General features: G+C 45.4%; 1 protein-coding gene across 2 annotated transcripts in view; it reads right to left on the bottom strand.

The window, feature by feature from the left end:
- Positions 1 to 21,271, bottom strand: part of SIDT1 (SID1 transmembrane family member 1) — a 105,545-nt gene that overhangs the window by 56,896 nt on the left and 27,378 nt on the right. For both annotated transcript variants that reach the window (XM_061638191.1, XM_061638200.1), the window contains exons 2-4: positions 20,628 to 20,749; positions 18,361 to 18,531; positions 7,238 to 7,283 (exon numbers count right to left, since the gene is read on the bottom strand). In XM_061638191.1, the coding sequence (XP_061494175.1) occupies positions 7,238 to 7,283; positions 18,361 to 18,531; positions 20,628 to 20,749 (339 nt within the window). The remainder of the gene's footprint in view (positions 1 to 7,237; positions 7,284 to 18,360; positions 18,532 to 20,627; positions 20,750 to 21,271) is intronic.

Genomic DNA, 21,271 nt, shown 5'->3' with positions numbered 1-21,271 from the left:
TCAAGGCAATACACACAGCAGTCAGAGAGAATCGAGAGTTCAAAGTGTAAAACAAAAGAAAAAAATCCAGACCCCTTTTGGACTTTTTTCTGTCAGTGGTCTCATAATTTGTTGAAATTAATTAAAAATCAGCCCTGTTCACAGAGTACCTGTAATCCTATTACTGACCTTGCCCCATACTCTCACCTTCATTGTCTGCAGTTTTAAAGTTTTAAAAATTCATGGCTGATTTTTAATTAATTTAAGAAATTTAACATTGAAGTCTATTATAACATCGGGCATGCTCAGTAAGAACCAACTGTCAGTGTTCTAAAAGCCAGACTCACAGCTCTTTGGCTTGGTTAATCAGGTGGCCACACCCATGTCAGACCTTTATTTCACTTTAGACAGTCATGGCTTCCCCCAAAGAATCCTGGGAAGTGTAGTTTATGAAGGGTGCTAAGAGTTGTTAGGAGACTCCTATTCTCCTGGCAGAGCTCCAGTGGCCAGAGTGGTTGAACAATCTCTGACAGGAAAAGGGCATCTCCTAGAAACTCTCAGCACACTTCACTTCCCCAGGATTCTTTGGAGGAAGCCATGACTGTCTCAAGTGAAATAAAGGTCTAGTGTGGATGTGGCCAGGGACAGCTCTGATTTAAGTTTGGGAGGGATACTACATGTGTCTGCTGTAAAATAAAAAGGTGGGGGAAACAACAATGATACTGTTCACAATGTTTTCCTTTTGGAAATGAAAGGGGCTTTCCCTCTGCCCAGTGCCCACCCACCCAATCTCCTCCCCTCCCCCTCCCCTTCCCTCCCTTCTCTCCCCCTTCCCCCTCCATATCCCTCCCCCAGGTCAGTTTCACCTTTCCTAAGCATGATTGTACAGGAGTAAATCCCAGTGAACTCAAAAAGCATGCGAATGATCAAACCTGCTTTCCCTTCCTCCTCCTCCTCCTCTCTCCTATCCCCTCCCTTCTGCCCCTTCCCTCCCCCTCCCTTTGCCCGTGCGTCCCCCTTCCCCGTCCTTCCCCTCCCTTCTTCCCCCTCCTGTCCCTCCCCCCTCCTCCATGGTCAATTGTATTATCATAAGCATGACTGCATGGGAGTAAATCCCACTGAACTCAATAAGCATGCAAATGATCAAACCTGCCCCCTCCTCCTCCAGCCTGCTCCTATCCCTTCCTCCTCTCTGCCTTCCTCCTCCCTTCCCTCTCCTCCCCTTCCCCTGCACTTCCTTCCCCTCCCCTCCCCATCCCCTGTAGTTCAAGTCCAATCGAACTTAATAAGCATGCAAATGATCAATCAATTCTTAACAAACTTGCACAGGATTCCATTTCTTACCTTGCGGATTAAAAAGCAGAGGAATTCATTAAGAGGCAAAAAATGCAGTTTAAGAACATATATGTAGCCAACAGATATTTCTATCAAACTTTAAAAAGCAGGGAAATTGGGCAGCTATAGTGAATGCACCAGAGGAGCAGGACACTGACCTCGTCTCTGAGATATTGTACTGCGTTACAAATGTGTCAAAATGCAAGCACAATTTGGGTTGGTCTTGCACAGTCCAATCCACTTCCTGTCTAGCTTGGAAGAATTTGGTAACATGTGCTTCTGAGCATATGGTGAGTGGTGGCAACACCTGCAATCAGCCCAAATAATAGAAACAAGACATGTGCTGTGCTGATTTTGTTTTAGCAGGGAGGAAGCAACAATATTAACAGTTGATATAGTTCAGATAGTCACTCTTATGCCCTCTACGTTAAATCTTACCCTTGTAGTCCCCTTTAGTACCACTCCCTATATGTGTGTGTGTGTGTGTGTGTGTGTGTATTGTATTTCATGTATTTTAATTTATTTTAATGTTTTTGTGATTTTATTGTTTACAATTTTATTATGTATGTGTTTGATTTTATTTTTGTTAGCTGCCCTATTACAGGGTAGAAGGACAGGATAAAAATATTTTAAATAAATAAATAAATAAATACATACATTAAAAAACCTCCATAAACAATTGTGGGATAATGGCACTGACTATTCTTCAGAATAGTTTCCAATGGACAATGGAGTGTCTCGGTTTGCACAAGATAAAATAGTGAGAGGTGAAATATATTCTAGCAAATTTCTTTGTGTGCTCTATGATTTTAATTGACCATGCCCACCTTTCCTTAAGTGAAGTGGTTTAAGCATAGCAGGCTGAAAACATGCATCTTGGGCAGGCCAAGTTTGCTTTTTCCAACAGCTAGAGTCATTGCTGAAGTAGAACATATTGTAATCCGTCTGATTTTACACCAAACTGCAGTTTCAGATTCAACTGTTAATGCACCCCAAATAGAAATAGAAATAGAACATAACCTCCAGTTTGAAACACAAAAAGCTGTCTTCACCATCGTATGCCATTGACCAATAAAAAGGCTTTGAAATTAATAAAAATAAATTTGACACAGATTTTTAGGATAAATAATGAAAGAAATATAATTTTCTATGCTAGATTCTTTGTAGAAACAGTAATAACACAGGAAAGAAGCAAAGTAAGAAGAACACCAACAAACATACAAAAATGTAATTCTCCATCTTTGGAGATCGCAGGTGTTGCCACCACTCACCATATGCTCAGAGGCGCATGTTATCAAATTCTTCCAAGCTAGGCAGGAAGTGGAGTGGACTGTGAAAGATCAACCCAAACTGTGTTTGCATTTTGACAAATTTGTAGGGCAGTACAATATCTCAGAGAGGAGGTCACTAATGAGTTACGTCTCTGTTGAAATACCCAAAGCACCCTTACAAAAAAATAAACAAAAGCAACACTTGGTAAATGGAGGACTAGTTTTTATGGCCTCACAGCTCTTGGATAAATATATTCATCCCAGCAACGTCCAGGCTTACCATGTATAAACTCAGCCAACCTATCCTTTGTCAAAAGCAGACTTTTGCAGGAAAATTGATTGTGTGTAAACATTAGGCTGAAACTGGACAGATTAACTGGGGGAAGGAATGAAGAGAAGACCATCTACATATTTGCATCCTGAGATGATGTGATGAGCTGCATCTCACAAGGACTGGAAAGAATATGTTTGGCCACAGCATGGAGAATTTCACCAGGAGGGCTTTAAACTGAATCCTAAGGGGGAGGGAGAGGTAAACTTGAAGATAAGGACTGTTGAAGGCTTATGCACAGAAACAAGAACTGAGAGAACAACTGTAATGGGGCCCAATAATAGTCTTCATAATAGTGTTGGAAGGAAGCCAGACCAAAAAATCAGATGGTCTTCTATGTCTATATACTAATGTCCAGAATGTGGGAAAGAGATAGGGCAGGCGTGAACTCTTAAAATACAGGCGGGTAAATATGACTTGAAAGTTGGGGCTCATTCACACGGGAGCTGAACTTCAGATTACAGACACAGCTTTTCCCATCGCGATAGATTGCAAGGTTCACACTTCCTACCTTCCACTCTGCTGTTTTCTATTCACACTGGTTAGTATTCCTCTGGAAAAGGTTAGTATTGCTGTTTCCTTGTGGGCCCACCCCCAAATTTACATGTTTACTCCCTCTGGAGTATGCATATTGCTAATGGAGAAGGGGAAGGTTTTTTTGTCAGTTTCATTGTTCCTTGTGAACTACATGCTGAAGCCCCAGAGCCTGGGGATGCAATTGACAACGCAAACTTTTTTCTGTCAGTTTCATTTCCTCCCGACATATTTATAGTAAAAGCCTTTTTTTATTAAGTACATATGAAATGCAATTTTTATAGTGGGAGACAGTGTGTGCGTGCGCACGCCTTCTGTCACATCACCGGTGGAAACAGAGTGCATTGTTGGTTTCAAGGAGAGAGGGAAGGAACTTAACGGGGGGGAAGAAGGGGTAAAGGAAGGCTAAAGTGACTGGAAGTGGCTGGTTAAGCCACCAGAAAAAAAATGGAATTCATGGAGAGTTTAGTGGGTGGAGAAAGGGGAGTATCTGAAAGTGACAATCCACCCGCCCAGCAAAAAACATTGGAGCAAAGCACCTGCATGCAGGAACGCAGCAAAATGGAGACGATTTTTTCTTCATTTTTTTGCATTTTCAGCAGATTGGTTTAACTCAGATTTAAAGGGGAAAGCAGCGTCGTAGCATCATTTGCCTGCAACGTCATGTGAACCCTGCGGATTAAATGGGGATGCAAGTAGCATTAATCTCACAGTAAGTCACCATGTGAACCTGCCCTTGGTATAATTGAAACTTGGTGGGATGACTCCCATGACTAGAATACAGCAACTGAAGGAAGTAACTTGTTCAAAAGGAACAGAAGGAAAAGAAAGGGAGGCAGAGTTGCACTATATGTTAAAAATATATATCCCTGCACAGAAATACAGAAGGATGAGCCTGGAAGCTTCACCAAGAGTATTTGGATTAAAATAAATGGGACAAGGAATAAAAGGAACATGGTGATTGGAATCAGCTACTGACTACCCAAGGAGAAGATGAGGATGAATCACACTCAAAGAGTGCTTATCAATGATCCCTTCTCAAACTGAGGGGAGGGAATGAGCGGGGTTCTGCAAGGCTCAGTCCTGGGTCCAGTGCTCTTCAACATTTTTATTAATGACTTGGATGAGGAGGTGTAGGGAATGTTTATCAAATTTGCAGATGATACAAAATTGGGAGGGATAGCTAATACCGTGGAAGACAGAAATAAAATTCAGCCTGGAGCACTGGGCTGAAAACAACAGGATGAAAATGAACAGGGATAAGTGCAAAGTTCTACACCTAGGAAAAAGAAATCAAATGCACAGTTATAAGATGGGGGATACTTGGCTCAGCATACTATATGCAAGAAGGATATTGGAATTGTTTTTGATCACAAGCTGAATATGAGCCAACAGTGTGATGTGGCTGCAAAAAAAGGCAAATGATATTTTAGGCTGTATTAACAGAAGTATAGTTTCCAAATCACGTGCAGGAATAGTTCCCCTGCACTGTTAGGCCTCATTGTGAGTACTGTGTCCAGGTCTGGATACCACACTTTAATAAAAATGCAGACAAGCTGGAAGGAGGAAGGCAACAAGAATGATCAGGGACTGGAAACAAAGCCCTATGAGGAGAGACTGAAAGAACTGGGCATGTTTAGCCTTGAGAAGAGAAGACAGGGGAGATACGATAGCACCCTTCAAGTACTTGAAAGTTTGTCACTCAGGATCTCTTTTTGATGATCCCAGAGTGCAGGACACAGAATACAGGTGGACCCCGCTTTACAGCACTTTGCCTTTCGGCGTTCCGCTAGTGCGGCAGCTTTCAATTAGGGAAAGTCCCCGCTTTTAGGCGCTTGTTCAGCTTTTACAGCGGTTTTTGCTTGTCGCGCACCATTTTTGTGTCATTTTCACGTGACGCTTACTATTATCTTCAATGGGTCCCGCTTTTTGGTGGCAGTCTGGAATGGAACCTGCCATATAAGCAGGGCCTGCCTGTAATGGGCTCAAGTTACAGGAAGCCAAATTTTGGCTGAACGTCAGGAAAAACTTCCTAATTGTTAGAGTGGTACGACAATGGAGCCAATTATCTAGGGAGGTGGTGGGCTCTCAGTCACTTGGAGGCATTGAACAGTCAGCTGGACAGCTACTTGTCGGGTATGCTCTAATTTGGATTCCTGCATTGAATAGGGGTTGGACTCAATTGCCTTATAGCCCCCTTCCAACTCTACTATTCTATGATTCTGTGATATATCTTTGAAAAGGTTAACTCGCAAGATGTTTGCTCCCACACTCTGGTAATCAACCACATATACAAAGCTTCAAAAGCAAATCAAGCCAAAACATACTTTGCATAAGGTAAGAATTCCCTTATGCAAAACCATTGCTGATTTGGCAAACAGAATAAGATCTGTTTCACCTAAAGAAGGTCGAAGCTTGGCTTGAAAGAGATGCTTGAGCTCTGATATGGATTAAAAGAATAAATTCTTCTTGTGAGCTTCCTATTACTGAACAAACCACTTTTTAAGCAAAATATTTGCCCTCGTTTACTGTCACTACTATAACCTGCTGGATTCCAACTAAGCAAATAGCTTTTCTGCCTTAGCAAATCAAACAAGAAGTGGACTTTGTAACCAAGGGTAAAAATTAGCAACACCGTTGAAAAGGAAAAACTTTTATCTGGGGCTAAACGGCTTCTACTCATGACACGCAAAGATTATCCTCTCTACTGACACTTTAACTTTTTAGTTAGTTAGTTAGTTAGTTACTACATTTGTATATCACCCCACAGCTGCAGCTCTCTGGGCAGTTTACAACATAAAAAATCTGGTCAGGCGTCATCTTGAATACTGCGTACAGTTCTGGTCTCTGCACTTCAAGAAGGATGCAGACAAACTGGAACGGGTTCAGAGGAGAGCAGGAAGGATGATCAGGGGACTGGAAACCAAGCCCTATGAGGAGAGACTGAAAGAACTGGGCATGTTTAGCCTGGAGAAGAGAAGACTGAGGGGAGATATGATAGCACTCTTCAAGAACATGAAAGGCTGTCACACAGAGGAGGGCCGGGATCTCTTCTCGATCGTCCCAGAGTGCAGGACACAGAATAATGGGCTTAAGTTGCAGGAAGCCAGATTTCGACTGGACATCAGGAAAAACGTCCTAACTGTTAGAGCCATACAACAATGGAACCATTACCTAGAGAGGTAGTGGGCTCTCCGACACTGGAGGCATTCAAGAGGCAGTTGGACAGCCATCTGTCAGGATTTCTTAAGGATCCTTTTCCCTACATGAACTCTCACACTTTTAAGATGTCATAGGAAGGCTCTGCTCTACCCACCACAAATTTCTTTCCTAAAGACCACAATACAATGGACTGCCTTCAAGTCAATCTCGACTTATGGCGACCCTATGAATAGGGTTTTCATGGTAAACGGTATTCAGAAGGGGGTTACCATTGCCTTCCTCTGAGGCTGAGAGGCAGTGACTGGCCCAAGATCACCCAGTGAGCTTCATGACTGTGTGGGGATTCGAACCCTGGTCTCCCAGGTCGTAGTCCAGCACCTTAACCACTACACCACACTGGCTCTCCCTAAAGACCATACGTGATGAATAAAACAGTTTCCTGCTCCAAAATACAATTATTTCTAGTGGCTTCAAGAAAACATTGCCTGGTCTTGTCCAATTAGGATGCACATCACCATCCTTAGAAAGGAGTGCCATTGATCCTAATAGTTGTACTACTAATTAAACTCATTTGCCACTAAGGGAAAATATGTAATCTTATATAGGATGCTGTACTTTTACATACCTGAGGTTGGGAAGGGCTGGCAGTGAAGTTAAAAGCAGTGTTCAACCTGAAAAGAAAGAAGGGGGGAAGATTAGTATGGATACCAACATAAAAACTAAAACACAGAGAAAGTTGGCAGTCAGAAGCTTTTTGCAGGTACTACCAATATATATCCACAATCGGCTTCATCTTTTCAATTAGCTGTATCTTATATATCAAATAAACTGATGAGTGGTAAAACATACAGTAGGTGCTACCAAGGCAAAACTGAGAAGTTAGGTGATGAAAGAATCTTTTCCTCTTTGTTTCTCCTTGGTAGAAGAAAGTCATCTCAGAACCTAAGGTCTCTCCCTCAGAAGAACAAGTCAGGCAGCTTCATTGCATTGCTCAAGGACCTCTTTGCTCCTGGTCATATATGTTCATCTTGCTCATGGAAAACATTTTGACTTAACTCAAGGGACTGATGTGGCAGGCCATCAACCATTGGATCTCCAAGTGCTGCTTTTGAATGCCAGGTCGGTACATAATAAATCCTCACTTGTCCATGATTTAATCCTAGAGGAAGGTGCCGACCTGGCATGTATAACCGAGACCTGGGTGGCTGATCAGGGAGGAGTTGCTCTTTCCCAGCTTTGTCCACCCGGGTATTTGGTTCAGCACTGTGGTAGATCTGAGGGCCGGGGAGGGGGGGTCGCCGTGGTCTATAGGAGTTCTTTTCCTCTCACCAAGCACCCTGTCCAGATGGCAACTGGTCTGGAATGTCTCCACCTTGTATTAGGCCAGGGAGACAGACTAGGAATACTGTTGGTGTACCGTCCACCTTGCTGCCCAACAGCTCCCTTAGCTGAGCTGACAGAGATAGTCTCGGAGGTGCTGTTGAGATCCCCTAGACTTTTGGTACTGGGGGATTTCAACGTCCATGCCGAGGCTGTCTTATCTGGCGCAGCTCAGGACTTCATTGCCTCCATGACAACAATGGGGCTGTCTCAATTTTCTACCGTCCCAATGCATGTGTCGGGACATACTCTTGATCTGATCTTCGCCACTGGACATGGAGATGGTGATCTGGTGGTGGGGTGTTTTTCATCTACCCCATTATCATGGACAGATCACCGCTTGTTGAGATTTAGACTCACAGCGGCTCTTTCCCTCTGCAAAGGTGGAGGATCTATTAAGTTGATCCGCTCCCGGAGCCGGATGGATCCCGTAGGTTTTCAGAGGGCTCTGGGAGATTTTCCAGCTGATAGGACTGGTGCTCCTGTTGAGGCCTTGGTCGCACTGTGGAATACGGAAATGACCCGGGCTATTGACACGATCGCTCCCGCGCGCCCCCTCCGGTGTAGAGCTCATACCGCTCCGTGATATACTCCGGAGCTGAGAGCGATGAAACAAGAGAGGAGGAGGCTGGAGTGCAGATGGAGGAAAACTCCCAGTGGATACAACTATGCTTTGGTAAGTGCCACCAATAAGTTGTATACAAAAGCGGTAAGGACAGCAAAGAAGCTCTATTTTGCTGCCTCTATTAGATCATCTCTATGCCGCCCAGCGGAGCTTTTCAAAGTCGTGCGTGGGCTCTTACACTCTGGCCCCCACGATACTATGGAAACATCTGAGACCCGCTGCAACGAAATTGCTGGACACTTTCAAGATAAGATCGCATGTATCCGCAGGGACCTTGACTCTGATGTTGCGACAGATGAATCCATTGAAGTGTCCGGAGCACGGCCTTGTCCTTCTTTATTGGATGAGTTTCAGTTGGTGCAGCTCGAGGAAGTGGACAAGGTGCTTGGAATGGTTCGGGCAACCACGTCTGTTCTGGATCCTTGCCCATCTTGGCTAGTGAAAGCTAGCAGGGCTGGGACCACTGGTTGGGCCAAGGAAGTGGTTAACGCCTCCTTGAGGGAGGGAGTAGTCCCTGGTAGCCTCAAGGAGGCAGTAGTGAGACCTCTTTTAAAGAAACCCTCCTTGGACCCAGATAATCTAAATAAATATAGACCGGTGGCGAATGTCCCTTTTTTGGGCAAGGTTTTGGAGCGGGTGGTTGCCAGCCAACTCCAGGCGCTCTTGGATGAAACCGATTATCTAGATCCATTTCAATCCGGTTTCAGGCCCGGTTTTGGCACCGAAACAGCCTTGGTCGCCCTGTATGATGACCTTTGTCGGGAGAGGGACAGGGGGAGTGTGACTCTGTTGATTCTCCTTGATCTCTCAGTGGCGTTTGATACCATCGACCATGGTATCCTTCTGGGGAGACTCGCGGAGTTGGGTGTCGGGGGCACTGCTTGGCAGTGGTTCCGGTCCTACTTCGCGGATCGTCACCAGAAGGTAGTGCTTGGGGAACATCACTCGACACCATGGACTCTCCATTGTGGAGTCCCCCAGGGATCGATCTTGTCCCCCATGCTTTTCAACATCTACATGCAGCCGCTGGGTGCGGTCATCAGGAGTTTTGGAGTGCGTTGCCATCAGTACGCTGATGACACGCAGCTCTATTTCTCCTTTTCATCTTCCTCAGGTGAGTCTGTTGATGTGCTGAACCGTTGCCTGACCGCGATAATGGACTGGATGAGAGCTAATAAACTGAGACTCAATCCAGACAAGACCGAGACATTGTTGGTGAACGCCTTCCCTGCTCAGATGGTGGATGCTTACCCTGTTCTGGATGGGGTTACACTCCCCCTGAAAGAACAGGTACATAGTTTGGGGGTTCTTCTCGACTCTTCCTTGTCTCTCGAGGCCCAAGTGGCCTCGGTGGCACGGAATGCGTTTTACCATCTTCGTCTGGTAGCCCAACTACGCCCCTATCTGGACAGGGACGACCTCGCCTCCGTTGTCCACGCTCTGGTAACTTCAAGATTGGATTACTGTAATGCGCTCTACGTAGGGCTGCCCTTGAAGACAGTTCGGAAGCTTCAGCTGGTGCAGAATGCAGCTGCCAAATTATTGACGAGGACCAGTCGGTCTTCGCATATAACACCTGTCCTGGCGCGTCTGCACTGGCTTCCTATTTGCTTCCGGGCGAGATTCAAGGTGCTGGTTTTGACCTATAAAGCCTTACACGGTGTGGGACCTCAATACCTTGTGGAACGCCTCTCTCGCTATGAACCTACCCATTCACTTCGTTCAGAATCTAAGGCCCTCCTCCGGGTACCAACCCATCGGGAAGCCCGGAGGGTGGTTACGAGATCTAGGGCCTTTTCTGTGGTGGCCCCTGAGTTGTGGAACAGCCTCCCCGAAGAGGTACGCCTGGCGCCTACACTTCCATCTTTTCGGCGCCAGGTAAAGACCTTTTTATGCTCCCAGGCATTTTAATCTTCTTAACTTTTTTAATCTTTTAATCTGTATTTTTAATTTTTGTAGTATTTATTTTGTTTTTGCTGTGCTTTTCGTTGTTTGTTTGTATATGTTTTTGTATTTTTATTATGATATATTGTATTTTATCTTGTTTGTTCACCGCCCTGAGAGCTATTTTGCTAAGGGCGGTATATAAATCGAAATAATAAATAAATAAATAAATAAATAAACCCGTCCTCATTTGGAAGGCTTCTGGGGGCAAACAAAAGGCACCTTGTGCTCACATAAATGATTCCAATGAATTTTCCACTGTCCACCATGAATGGTGTCAGGGATTTCTGGCGGAAACCATCTGACTGCCAGGTACTGTCCTTTCCTGCTTGCTCACCTCCTCTTTGCTACGGTTGCCACCACCTCTTCCTCCCGATGCTGCTGAGAGAGAAAGCATCCTGAAGCTGACTGCCTGAAATGGACACAACCTCTCCCAGGCAACCTGTAGCTGGTTGCCCAGGAGAGGTTGTGTCCATTTCAGGCAGTCAGCTGCAGGATGCTTTCTTTCCCAGAAGCTTTGGGAGGAAGAGGTGGTGGCAACCGTAGCAAAGGGGAGGTGAGAGAAAATGGCAGCAATGGGAGAAAATGGCAGTAGCCAAGTGGTGGCTGTCATATATACCAGCATCTTATTCATCACTGATATGCTGCAACCATATGTACATTAGAGTAGGGGTGGGCAGAAGATGGGTAGGGATCTAGTGGTAAATCTCTGGGTGATTTGCAGTAGATCAGCATGGGCTTCTGACTTCCAACATTTTCTCCAATTCCTAAATTAAGTTGCTGTAAAAGAATGAGAGGGGGAATAAGACATGGATATTTGTGTGAAATTAATTATGAGCTTGGTTCTCGTATTGATCACAAATTCCTATGTTCAAAGGCACCCTGTTTATTAATCCTTAGTGAATGTTCACCTGCCTGACCCACTATTTTGCTCCTGGTTCAAGTTGATGGATCTTAGGATTCTAGTGAAAAACAAAAGAATGAAAATAATTAAAGTACATATATGTAACAAGCAGAGCTTGGAAAAGTTACTTTTTTTGAACTACAACTCCCACCAGCCCAATCCAGTGGCCATGTTGGCTGGGGCTGATGGGAGTTGTAGTTCAAAAAAGTAACTTTTCCAAGCTCTGGTAACAAGCCTAATAAAACTAATCCTACAGCAAATCCTGAAAAGCTTGCATAAATAGAACTCATAGTGGTATATAAAAAGGATCTATAACCAATAGGCTTGGAAATAGTATGAATGCGTCATGATGCAGTTTTGCTGAAGTAAGACCTCCTGCTGCTGAACACTGCTGCACAGGAGATGAGAACCTTGCCTAAGCAAGGTTGTGGGATGCTGCCAAAATGCCCATAGGCCTCCCATATCCATCCACACACATTGCTCTAATTGAGCAAACTCTGAACACAATCTCTTCAGCCCATCACAACTAGGCAGAGGGGGTCATAAGGTGGAGGCTTTCCCAAAGGCATTGTTTTCAATCAGCGTTCTGGGAAGCCCCGGGGTCCCTTGGAAACTAACCAGGGGTTCTTGAATGAGAAGATAAATAATAACAAACCTCTCTGAAAGACATCTCTCTCACCACTTCTCCTGGAGCAGGCAACCACAAGATGTGTGACTGGGTGCACTTTCAATTCACACAGGGTGACAGCAAGGTTCAAGAGGCCTGGGCGGTGCCCATGTGAATGAGGGTGTGCACTCTAGAATATGCCATGGAGCCCCAGAGGATTCTGCAGAATATCCTCCGGGGTTCTACAGCAGACAACTCAATGCAGAAAAAGTCTCTGAAGGTAAAACATTCGACAATCGCTCCTCCAAGCTGTGAGGATTTTAAAAGTAAAAGATGGCAATTTGAACCGCGCCTGGAAATCAGCTGCTAGCTGGCGCAGTTAAGTAGTGATAGACTGGGGAAAGGGATGTTGTTCAGTGGTAGAGCATCTGCTCTGCATGCAAGAAGGTCTGAGGTTCAATGCCCGGCATCTCCAGTTGGAGCTGGGAGAGATTTCTGTCTAAAACCCTGGAAAACCGCTGCCTGTCAGTGTAGACAATGCTGAGCCCGATCTCACTTGGTACAAGGCAGCTGCCTATGTTCCTAATATATGGAGAGGGGTTAGTGGTTATGTACACACTGTACAGATCCCAGTGTCAATCCAGTTTGAAGGATCCTGGGTTACCACAGCTGGGAATAACCTCTGGTTAATAAGGACCTTGGAATCCTGCTGCCAGTCAGACAAGACAGTAAGGGGCTAGATAACAGGCTGATTCAAAAGAAGTTTCATATGCACTTACCTGCTGTTCCAGAGAGAAGGCAGGTTGCCTCATTCTGTACCATTTCAGATTTAGAAAGCACATACATTACACAAGGTGTCAATCAGAATTGCCAGAGGCTTTCAAAAAAATTGCCAGGGGCTTGGCTGTAGCCGCATATCATACAGCCACAAGAGTGGCTGTATACTATAGCTAGCATGGATTTTTTGCATTTCACAACGTTAAATTGAAAATACCCCCACATACCATTCTGATGCCTCCCATAAGATCATTTCAAAACAAAACATTACAAAACTGATAGTCCTGAACTCAGAAACACTGGCTTAACAACCCTCTAAATTTTAATGGTGATACACAAAACAGACAGAGAGAATCGAGAGTTCAAAGCGTAAAAAGAGAGAGGGGAAAAACAGACCCCTTTTGGACTTTTTTCTGTCAGTGGTCTCATAATTTGTTGAAATTAATTAAACATCAGTCCTGTTCACAGAGTACCTGTAATCCTATTACTGATCTTGCCCCATACTCTGACCATCATCATCTGCAGTTTAAAAGTTTAAAAAAATGCATGACTGGTTTTTAATTAATTTAAGAAATTTAGCATTGGAGTCAATGATATGCATGGGCATGCTCAGTAAGAACCAACTCTCAGTGTTAAGCCAAACTCACAGCTGCTTGGCTTGGTTAATCAGGAGGCCATTCCCATGCCAGACCTTTATTTCGCTTGACACAGCCATAATAAATAAATAATAAATTTAATTTCTGTGTCGCCTATCTGGCCAATGGCCACTCTAGGCGACGTACAGCAGTTAAAACACAATAAGATAAAATACAATAGTACAATAGAAAAACAATAGAAAAACAGTACAGCAGCAGACAATGATATTAAAACAGGGTATTAAAACAGGATAGGAGGCAATTCAATCCAGTAATTAACCCTCCCCAGAAATCCCAAAGGCCTGTTGAAAGAGCCAGGTCTTTAAGGCTTTACGAAATGTATTTAGGGAGGAGGCATGCCGGAGATCTTGTGGGAGGGAGTTCCAGAGGGTGGGGGCCGCCACTGAGAATGCCCTCTCTCTAGTACCCGCCAACCTGGCTGTTTTTGTCGGCGGGATTGAGAGAAGGCCCTGTGTGGCTGATCTTGTTGGGCGGCATAATTGGTGGCGTTGAAGGCGCTCCGTAAGATAAACTGGGCTGAGACCGTATAGGGATTTAAAGGTTAATACCAACACCTTGAATTGGGCCCGGAAAACAACTGGAAGCCAGTGTAGATCGAACAACACTGGTGTGATGTGATCCTGGCGGCGACTATTCGTAAGTAGTCGAGCCACCGCATTTTGTATAAGTTGTAGTTTCCAGACCGTTTTCAAGGGTAACCCCACGTAGAGCGCATTACAGTAATCCAAACGAGAGGTGACCAGGGCGTGTACTACCAGTGGGAGCTGATGAACAGGAAGGTAGGGGTGCAGCCTTCGTATGAGGTGTAGTTGATACCAGGCTGCCCGGCTCACTGCCGAAATCTGAGCCTCCATGGACAGCCTGGAATCAAGTACAACCCCAAGGCTGCGGACCTGGTCCTTCAGGGGTAAACTCACCCCATTGAACTTCAAGTCAACATCTCCCAACCTTCTTTTGTCCCCCACAAGCAGCACCTCGGACTTATCAGGGTTCAGCTTCAGCTTGTTCCTTCCCATCCATCCACTCACGGATTCCAGGCACTTGGACAAGGTCTTCACAGCCGACTCTGGTGAAGACTTAAACGAGAGATAGAGCTGAGTGTCATCCGCATATTGGTGACACTGCAGCCCAAACCTCCTAATGATTGTCCCTAGCAGCTTCATATAAATGTTAAACAGCATGGGAGAGAGGATAGAGCCCTGTGGCACACCACAATTGAGAGGCCAAGTGTCTGAAACCTCCTCCCCCAATGCCACCTGTTGAAACCTGTCGGAGAGGAAGGAATGGAACCACTGCAATACAGTACCTCCAATTCCCAATCCCTCCAGGCGATGTAGAAGGATACTGTGGTCGACCGTATCAAAAGCCGCTGAGAGATCGAGGAGGACAAGAAAGGAGAATTCTCCCCTATCTAGTGCCCTCCTCAAATCATCTACCAGAGCGACCAAGGCTGTTTCAGTTCCGTGACCAGTCCCGAAACCCGATTGGTATGGATCCAAGTAATCCGTTTCATCCAAGTGTGCTGACAACTGGTTGGCCACCACTCGCTCAATGACCTTGCCTAGAAATGGTAGATTCGAAATTGGGCGGAAGTTATTAAAAACTTGGGGATCCAAGGAGGGCTTCTTCAAGATGGGCTTTACAATTGCCTCCTTGAAGGCTGATGGCATCACATCCTCTTTCAAGGATGCGTTTACCACCGCTTTGATCCCCTCGCCCAATTTCTCTCTGCAGCTCATAAGGAGCCACGATGGGCAAGGATCAGTTAGACAAGTGGTAGGCTTCACAGCTGTAAGCACCTTGTCCACATCCTCAGAAGGGAGAAGCTGAAACCGATCCCAACCTACCGGCATGCAACTGGCCAACTCTGGTTCATCCACTGTATCCACGGCGCATGGAATTGAGCTCCGTAAGTGTTCGATTTTATCAGCGAAGTGCTTTGCTAATATGTCACAGGAGGCCTTTGACTGTTCCAAGGGTTCCTGGGCAACTGGACCAACCAGGCTTCGGACCACCTGGAACAGCCTCCTGGGACAGCACTCGCGGACGCAATAGAGGCAGTAAAGAAAGCCTTCTTTCCTGCCTTTATTGCCACCTGGTAGGCAGCTACTGCTGCTCTAACCTGTGTCCGGACATCTTCGGAATGGGATTTCCGCCACCGGCGTTCTAGTCGTCTCACCTCCTGTCTCAGACTACGCAACCGCGGTGTATACCATGGTGCCAGCTGAGTTCTATTCAGGGGGAGAGGACGTTTCGGAGCCACTCGGTCTAATGCCCTGGTGATACCATCATTCCACTCCTTCACCAGGGTTTCGACCGGGCGACCTTCAGCAGGTTCCAATTCCCCAAGCGCAGTCAGGAATCCATCCGGATCCATCAGGCGCCTGGGGCGGACCATTCTAATAGGTCCTTTACCTATTAGAAAGCCATGGCTTTCCCCAAAGAATCCTGGGAAGTGTAGTTTGTGAAGGGTGGTGAAAGGAGACTTCTATTCCCTTGACAGCGCTCCAGTAGCCAGAGTGGGTGAACAGTCAGTCACTGATTGAAGCTCTGTGAGGGGAACAGGGCTTTCCTAGGAACTCTCAGCACCCTTCACTAACTACACTTCCCAGGATTCTTTGGAGGAAGCCATGATTGTCTAAAGTGAAATAAAGGTGTTGTGTGGATGTGGCCAGGGAAAGGTTTGGTTTAAATTTGGGTGGGAGGCTACATGTGTCTACTGTAGAATAAAAAGGTGAGGGAAAGCCTGAAAAACAATAATACTGTTTCACAATGTTTTCCTTTTGGAAAGGAAAGGGGCTTCCCCTCTTCCCAGTGTCCACCCACCCAATGTCCTCCCCTTCTCCCTCCCCTCCCTGTCTCTCCCCCAGGTCAGTTTCACCTATCTTAAGCATGATGGCACGGGAGTAAATCCCACTGAACTCAATAAGCATGCAAATGATCAAACCTGCCCTCCCCTCCTCCACCATTCCATCACCTTCCTTTTGCCGCTTCCCTCCCCCGTCCTTCACCCCTCCCCCTCCCCCTCCCCTTCTAATCCCCTCCTCCCCCCTCATGCTCCTTTCGCTCCCCTCTCTTCTTCCTTTCCTCTCCTCTCCCTTTACCCTTCTCCTCCCCCATGGTCAATTTTACCTATCCTAACCATGACTGCACTGAAGTAAATCCCACTGACCTCAATAAGCATGCAAATAATCAGACTTTCCTTTCCCCTCCTTCCCCTCTCCTCTCTTCTTCCTCCTTCCCTGCCCACTCCAGCCCCCCCTCCTTCTTTTCTCTTCCCCCCCCCAGTCAGTTTTACATGTGGTAAGCATGATTGCCTGGGAGTAAATCCCACTGAACTTAATAAGCATGCAAATGATCAAACCTGCCCTCCTCCTCCCCCTCCCCCTCCTGCCTGCTCCCATCCCCTCCTCTCCTCTGCCTTTCCTCCCCTCCCCCTTCTCTTCCTCCTCCTCCCCTCCCCATCCCTTGTAGTCAGTTTTACCTATCCTAAGCATGATTACAGGGAGTAAATTCCACTAAACCCATGCCAATGATCAATCTATTCTCAGCAAACTTCCACAGGATCCCATTTCTTACCTTCCACATTAAAAAGCAGAGAAATTCATTAAGAGGCAAAAACCCTTGTGGTTTAAGAATGTACCTATAGCCAACAGATACAGTATTTCTATCAAATTTTAATAAGCAGGGAAATTGAGCAGCTATAGTGAATGCACCAGGGGAGCAGGAGACCTGACCTCCTCTCTGAGATATTTTACTGCCCTACAAATCTGTCAAAATGCAAACACAATTTGGGTTGATCTTTCACAGTCCAATCCACTTCCTGTGTAGCTTGGAAGAATTTGGTAACATGTGTGTCTGAGCAATAACTGCAATATCTCAGAGATGAGGTCAAGTCTCCTGCTCCCCTGGTGCATTCACTATAAAAAAGGTAAATGTGTCCCCGCACTTGTAGTGCGAGTCGTTTTTGACTCTTAGGGTGACGTCTTGTGACATTTACTAGGCAGACCGTATATAGCTGCCTAATTTCCCTGCTTTTTAAAGTTTGATAGAAATATCTGTTGGCTACATGTACGTTCTTAAACCGCAAGGTTTTTTTCTCCCCTATTAGTGAATTACATCAGTTTCTTTAGAATTCCAGAGATTAGACAATAGGCTGGTTATTAGGGGACCATGATGACTTCTTTAACAGCGGTCTAATCACAGATGTTTTCAGGGGAAATCAACATCTCCCCCTTGAATCCACCTTTCGTCTGGTTCTATCCAATTTACTTCTGTAAGAAAATAAAATTACCAATGGCTGGATGTACAAACTCTTGCAAAAGCTTGCTGAGGTTTCTGTGGATATCTGAGATCAAGGGCAGGTAAGTGGAAAACTCCATGTAAATAAGGGGGGATAGGTCCCATATATCTGCATTTATAACCTGTCACACGCAGTCCCAATGTGTCACTACAAGCTATGATAGACAGGTTACAGCTTGCATGTACACACATGCACATGCACACGGTCACACTATGCTGTCAGCCTAAGAAGATCCAACCAAAATTTACCCAAGGAAATACAGTGAAAGAAAGCTTCAGGCTTGGAATCTGCCCAGAGGGAAATGATCCGCTAACTTTCTCTTGTAGCAAGTGTATGAGTGTGGGGTGGGCTGCCTGCAGCAACTGATCTGCATCCAGTTTATCTGTGGTAACAGTAAGCCATTCACCACCCAGAGAAGCATGAACTGAATTCACCATATATGCTAAAGGTCTTCCACTCACAGTGGTTATGTGTATGTGTAACTGATAGCAACTGTGAGTACATCACAAAAAAAACACCAGCAAGCTCAGATGTAAAATGGTGACCGCTCACCTAAGCTGGAAGCTCTTGACCTTGGTGACCTGCAGTGTAACTCGGACATTATAGGGGGCCATGGAAGCCACATCTACAAATATGATCTGCTCAGAAGGTCCACTCTCAGGTGTGGGCTCTGAAGGGCAGAGGGTACGGCTCACTTCTTGGTAGTTATAGCTTCTTTGGTAACTGAAAAAACAAGAACAAAATCCATTAATCTTCATATCCAAGAAAAATGGCCACATGCCGAATTCCAGAGGGAGAGCCATGTTGAGCCATACTCAAGAAGAGAAACTGGCTGAGGAGCTATAGGATATTGCAGGAGCACCATTATGCCAGCAGAACTTGAGATAAGCTTCTGCCACTGGAGATAGTTTTCCACATATACACTGCCACAACTGCACTGGTACATTGGCCAAAGAGGAGGAAGACATGGGCGGGACAGCGGAGGAGAGGCTATGCACCAAGTCTGTGTATTGCTTCAGACCAACCCCCACCCAACCCCCACCCTCAATGATAACACAGCTTTATGTGGATCATAGAGCAGGCATAATGCCATCCATTGAACTCAACGGAGGGCAAAATCGCCCTGCCTCCAATCACCCCACCAGTGGAGCATAGGGTTCAGGCTAACCCTGCATCCAATTACAGCACACCACCATCAGCATATAAATCCAAATTAAAAAGGTAAAGGTGTCCCCGCACTTGTAGTGCGAGTTGTTTCCAACTCTTAGGGTGATGCGACGTTTACTAGGCAGACCGTATATATGGGGTGGGATTGCCAGTTCCTTCCCCGGCCTTTCTTTACCCCCCAGCGTATGCCGGGTGCTCATTTTACCGACCACAGATGGATGGAAGGCTGAGTGGACCTCGACCCCTTTTACCAGAGATTCGACTTCCTCCTTCCGTTGGAATCGAACTCCAGCCATGAGCAGAGCTTCGGCTGCGTTACCGCCGCTTACCACTCTGTGCCACGGAGGATCATCCCATCATTAGTGGGGCCATAACTCTGCTGATAGGATGTGCAGGATGATATCACTCTGTCTGGACTCAAGTTTCACACATTTAGAGCACATCTTTGATGGTAGGAACTATAGGGAAAAGGCACTTTGCACAAACAACCTGGCCTCAGAACACATATAGAAAGAGCACGTTGCTAACATTTAACTTCCCGGAACTCTTACAGGTACTTCACCCTTGGGCACCAGGTGCAAACTTTCCACTCCTACAACTCAGAGGAGTCAGGAACAGCCATGTCAGGCCATGAGCAGACAGGCAGAGGAGGGCACTCACTGATGGACCAAGGAGGGTGTCAGCTGAATGGTCCATCAGCCCTCTGGCCAGGTCCCAGTGAGGAGAAAGCTTGTGAGCTTAATTTCTGTATCTGTCCCTCCCAGATGTGGTAAGCAGGCTTGACTCATAAAACCCTTAGAATCAAGGAAGCTGGATCTTCAATCGGATCCAGTTCATGATTGCAACCCCTGAGATTCCAGCTTGGAGGCCTCAGACTCGGGGAAATCAGATTCAGATGTATGGCTGCTGGACTCAGGCTTAGCATCAAATCCCAGTTCTGGTGCTTCTGGGGTGGTGCTACTCACTACTAAGTAGTATGCCGATAACACCCAGCTCTTTCCCTCTTTTACATATGAGTCACATGACATGCCCTGGGCTGATAAATTTGACAACGCAAGAAGACTGTCTATACATCAGACAAAACAATGCTGATAATTTTTTATATAGTCCAGCCACACATTCTGGAACTATATGTACCTAATAATGAAATGGGCAATATAATACAGAATGCAATATTATTTTAAAAAGGAGTGTAACATTATGGAAACAGGTAATCTGATCTGATGTTAACACCTGTACTTATAGTTGCAAAGAAAAGTCAACAAACTAAAAACAAGAGTCAATACTTTTTACCTCCAGTGGAAAGTTGGGCTTTTTAAAATGGTGACTATAATTATTCTTTTCTGAATTCTGCATTGTGTTACTGGAATTTTAATGGCGTGTATACATTTCATAGAAATTATTGCAGTTTGGTTATGGGGAAAGCCAGCTGAAGTATATATTTTATAAAATAAATATGTGAACGCATAAAATTCAGGCTAGTGGAAAAGGTAGAGGAAGCCTCTGAAACAGATTGATTGGAAGGGAGGTGCCTGTGATACAATTATAAGCCATTATCCCCTATCCAAACAAAGAGACCAAATTTGGAAAACTTTGAACAGAATAGCATCAAATATCCCAAGGTAGGCAATGACAATATGACAACTACTTACAGGCCTCGAAAAATAAGTGGGACCTGCCAGGACAGCACTCCCTTCTGCTGCCGAACTACAAACAAGACTGGGTACTGAAGATCTTCAGAGTTACTCTTTACATTAACCCGGACTGCATCCACCTGTAGACAGAAAGATATGTATAAACACTCACTGATTAAAAACCCACAGAATCCAATGACAGGAAGGCAAAGGGGGCAGTTCTCCCCTCCCCAGATGAAGTATAATACCCAGATTCCCAGCTTTCACTTTTTAAAAAGAGTACATTTCTACCATTTGTAGAACTTCGGATATGAGGCAAAATGTGCTGGTTCTGTTCTAATTTCTTTTGTGAGAAATGTGCCTGCTCCCAACTTTCAGTGTTTTCAGCCAATAAATGAAGTCATAGCAATGACTGACACTTAGGAAAGCAGATCTAGTCAACTGGACAAAGACAAGGCTAGAGTAAAACACTCCTTATCTAGACTCCTGGTTTGTTTTTAAGCCTTTTCTGCTCGCCTTCCTTGATGGAGTGATGCTACCCCACAGAAAACAATTCAGGTATCCAGAACTTTAGTGAAGCTGTGATTGGGGGAATAGCATGTCAACTCAAAAACAGAAAGAGCAGCAAAGACAGGAACTCATGCTCTTTCTAACTCAGGATT

The sequence above is a fragment of the Rhineura floridana genome, chromosome 1, assembly GCF_030035675.1.
Source record: "Rhineura floridana isolate rRhiFlo1 chromosome 1, rRhiFlo1.hap2, whole genome shotgun sequence".
Lineage (NCBI taxonomy): Eukaryota > Metazoa > Chordata > Lepidosauria > Squamata > Rhineuridae > Rhineura > Rhineura floridana.
The sequence above is the reverse complement of the archived record's forward strand: the minus strand, read 5'-3'. Positions and strand labels throughout refer to the sequence as shown.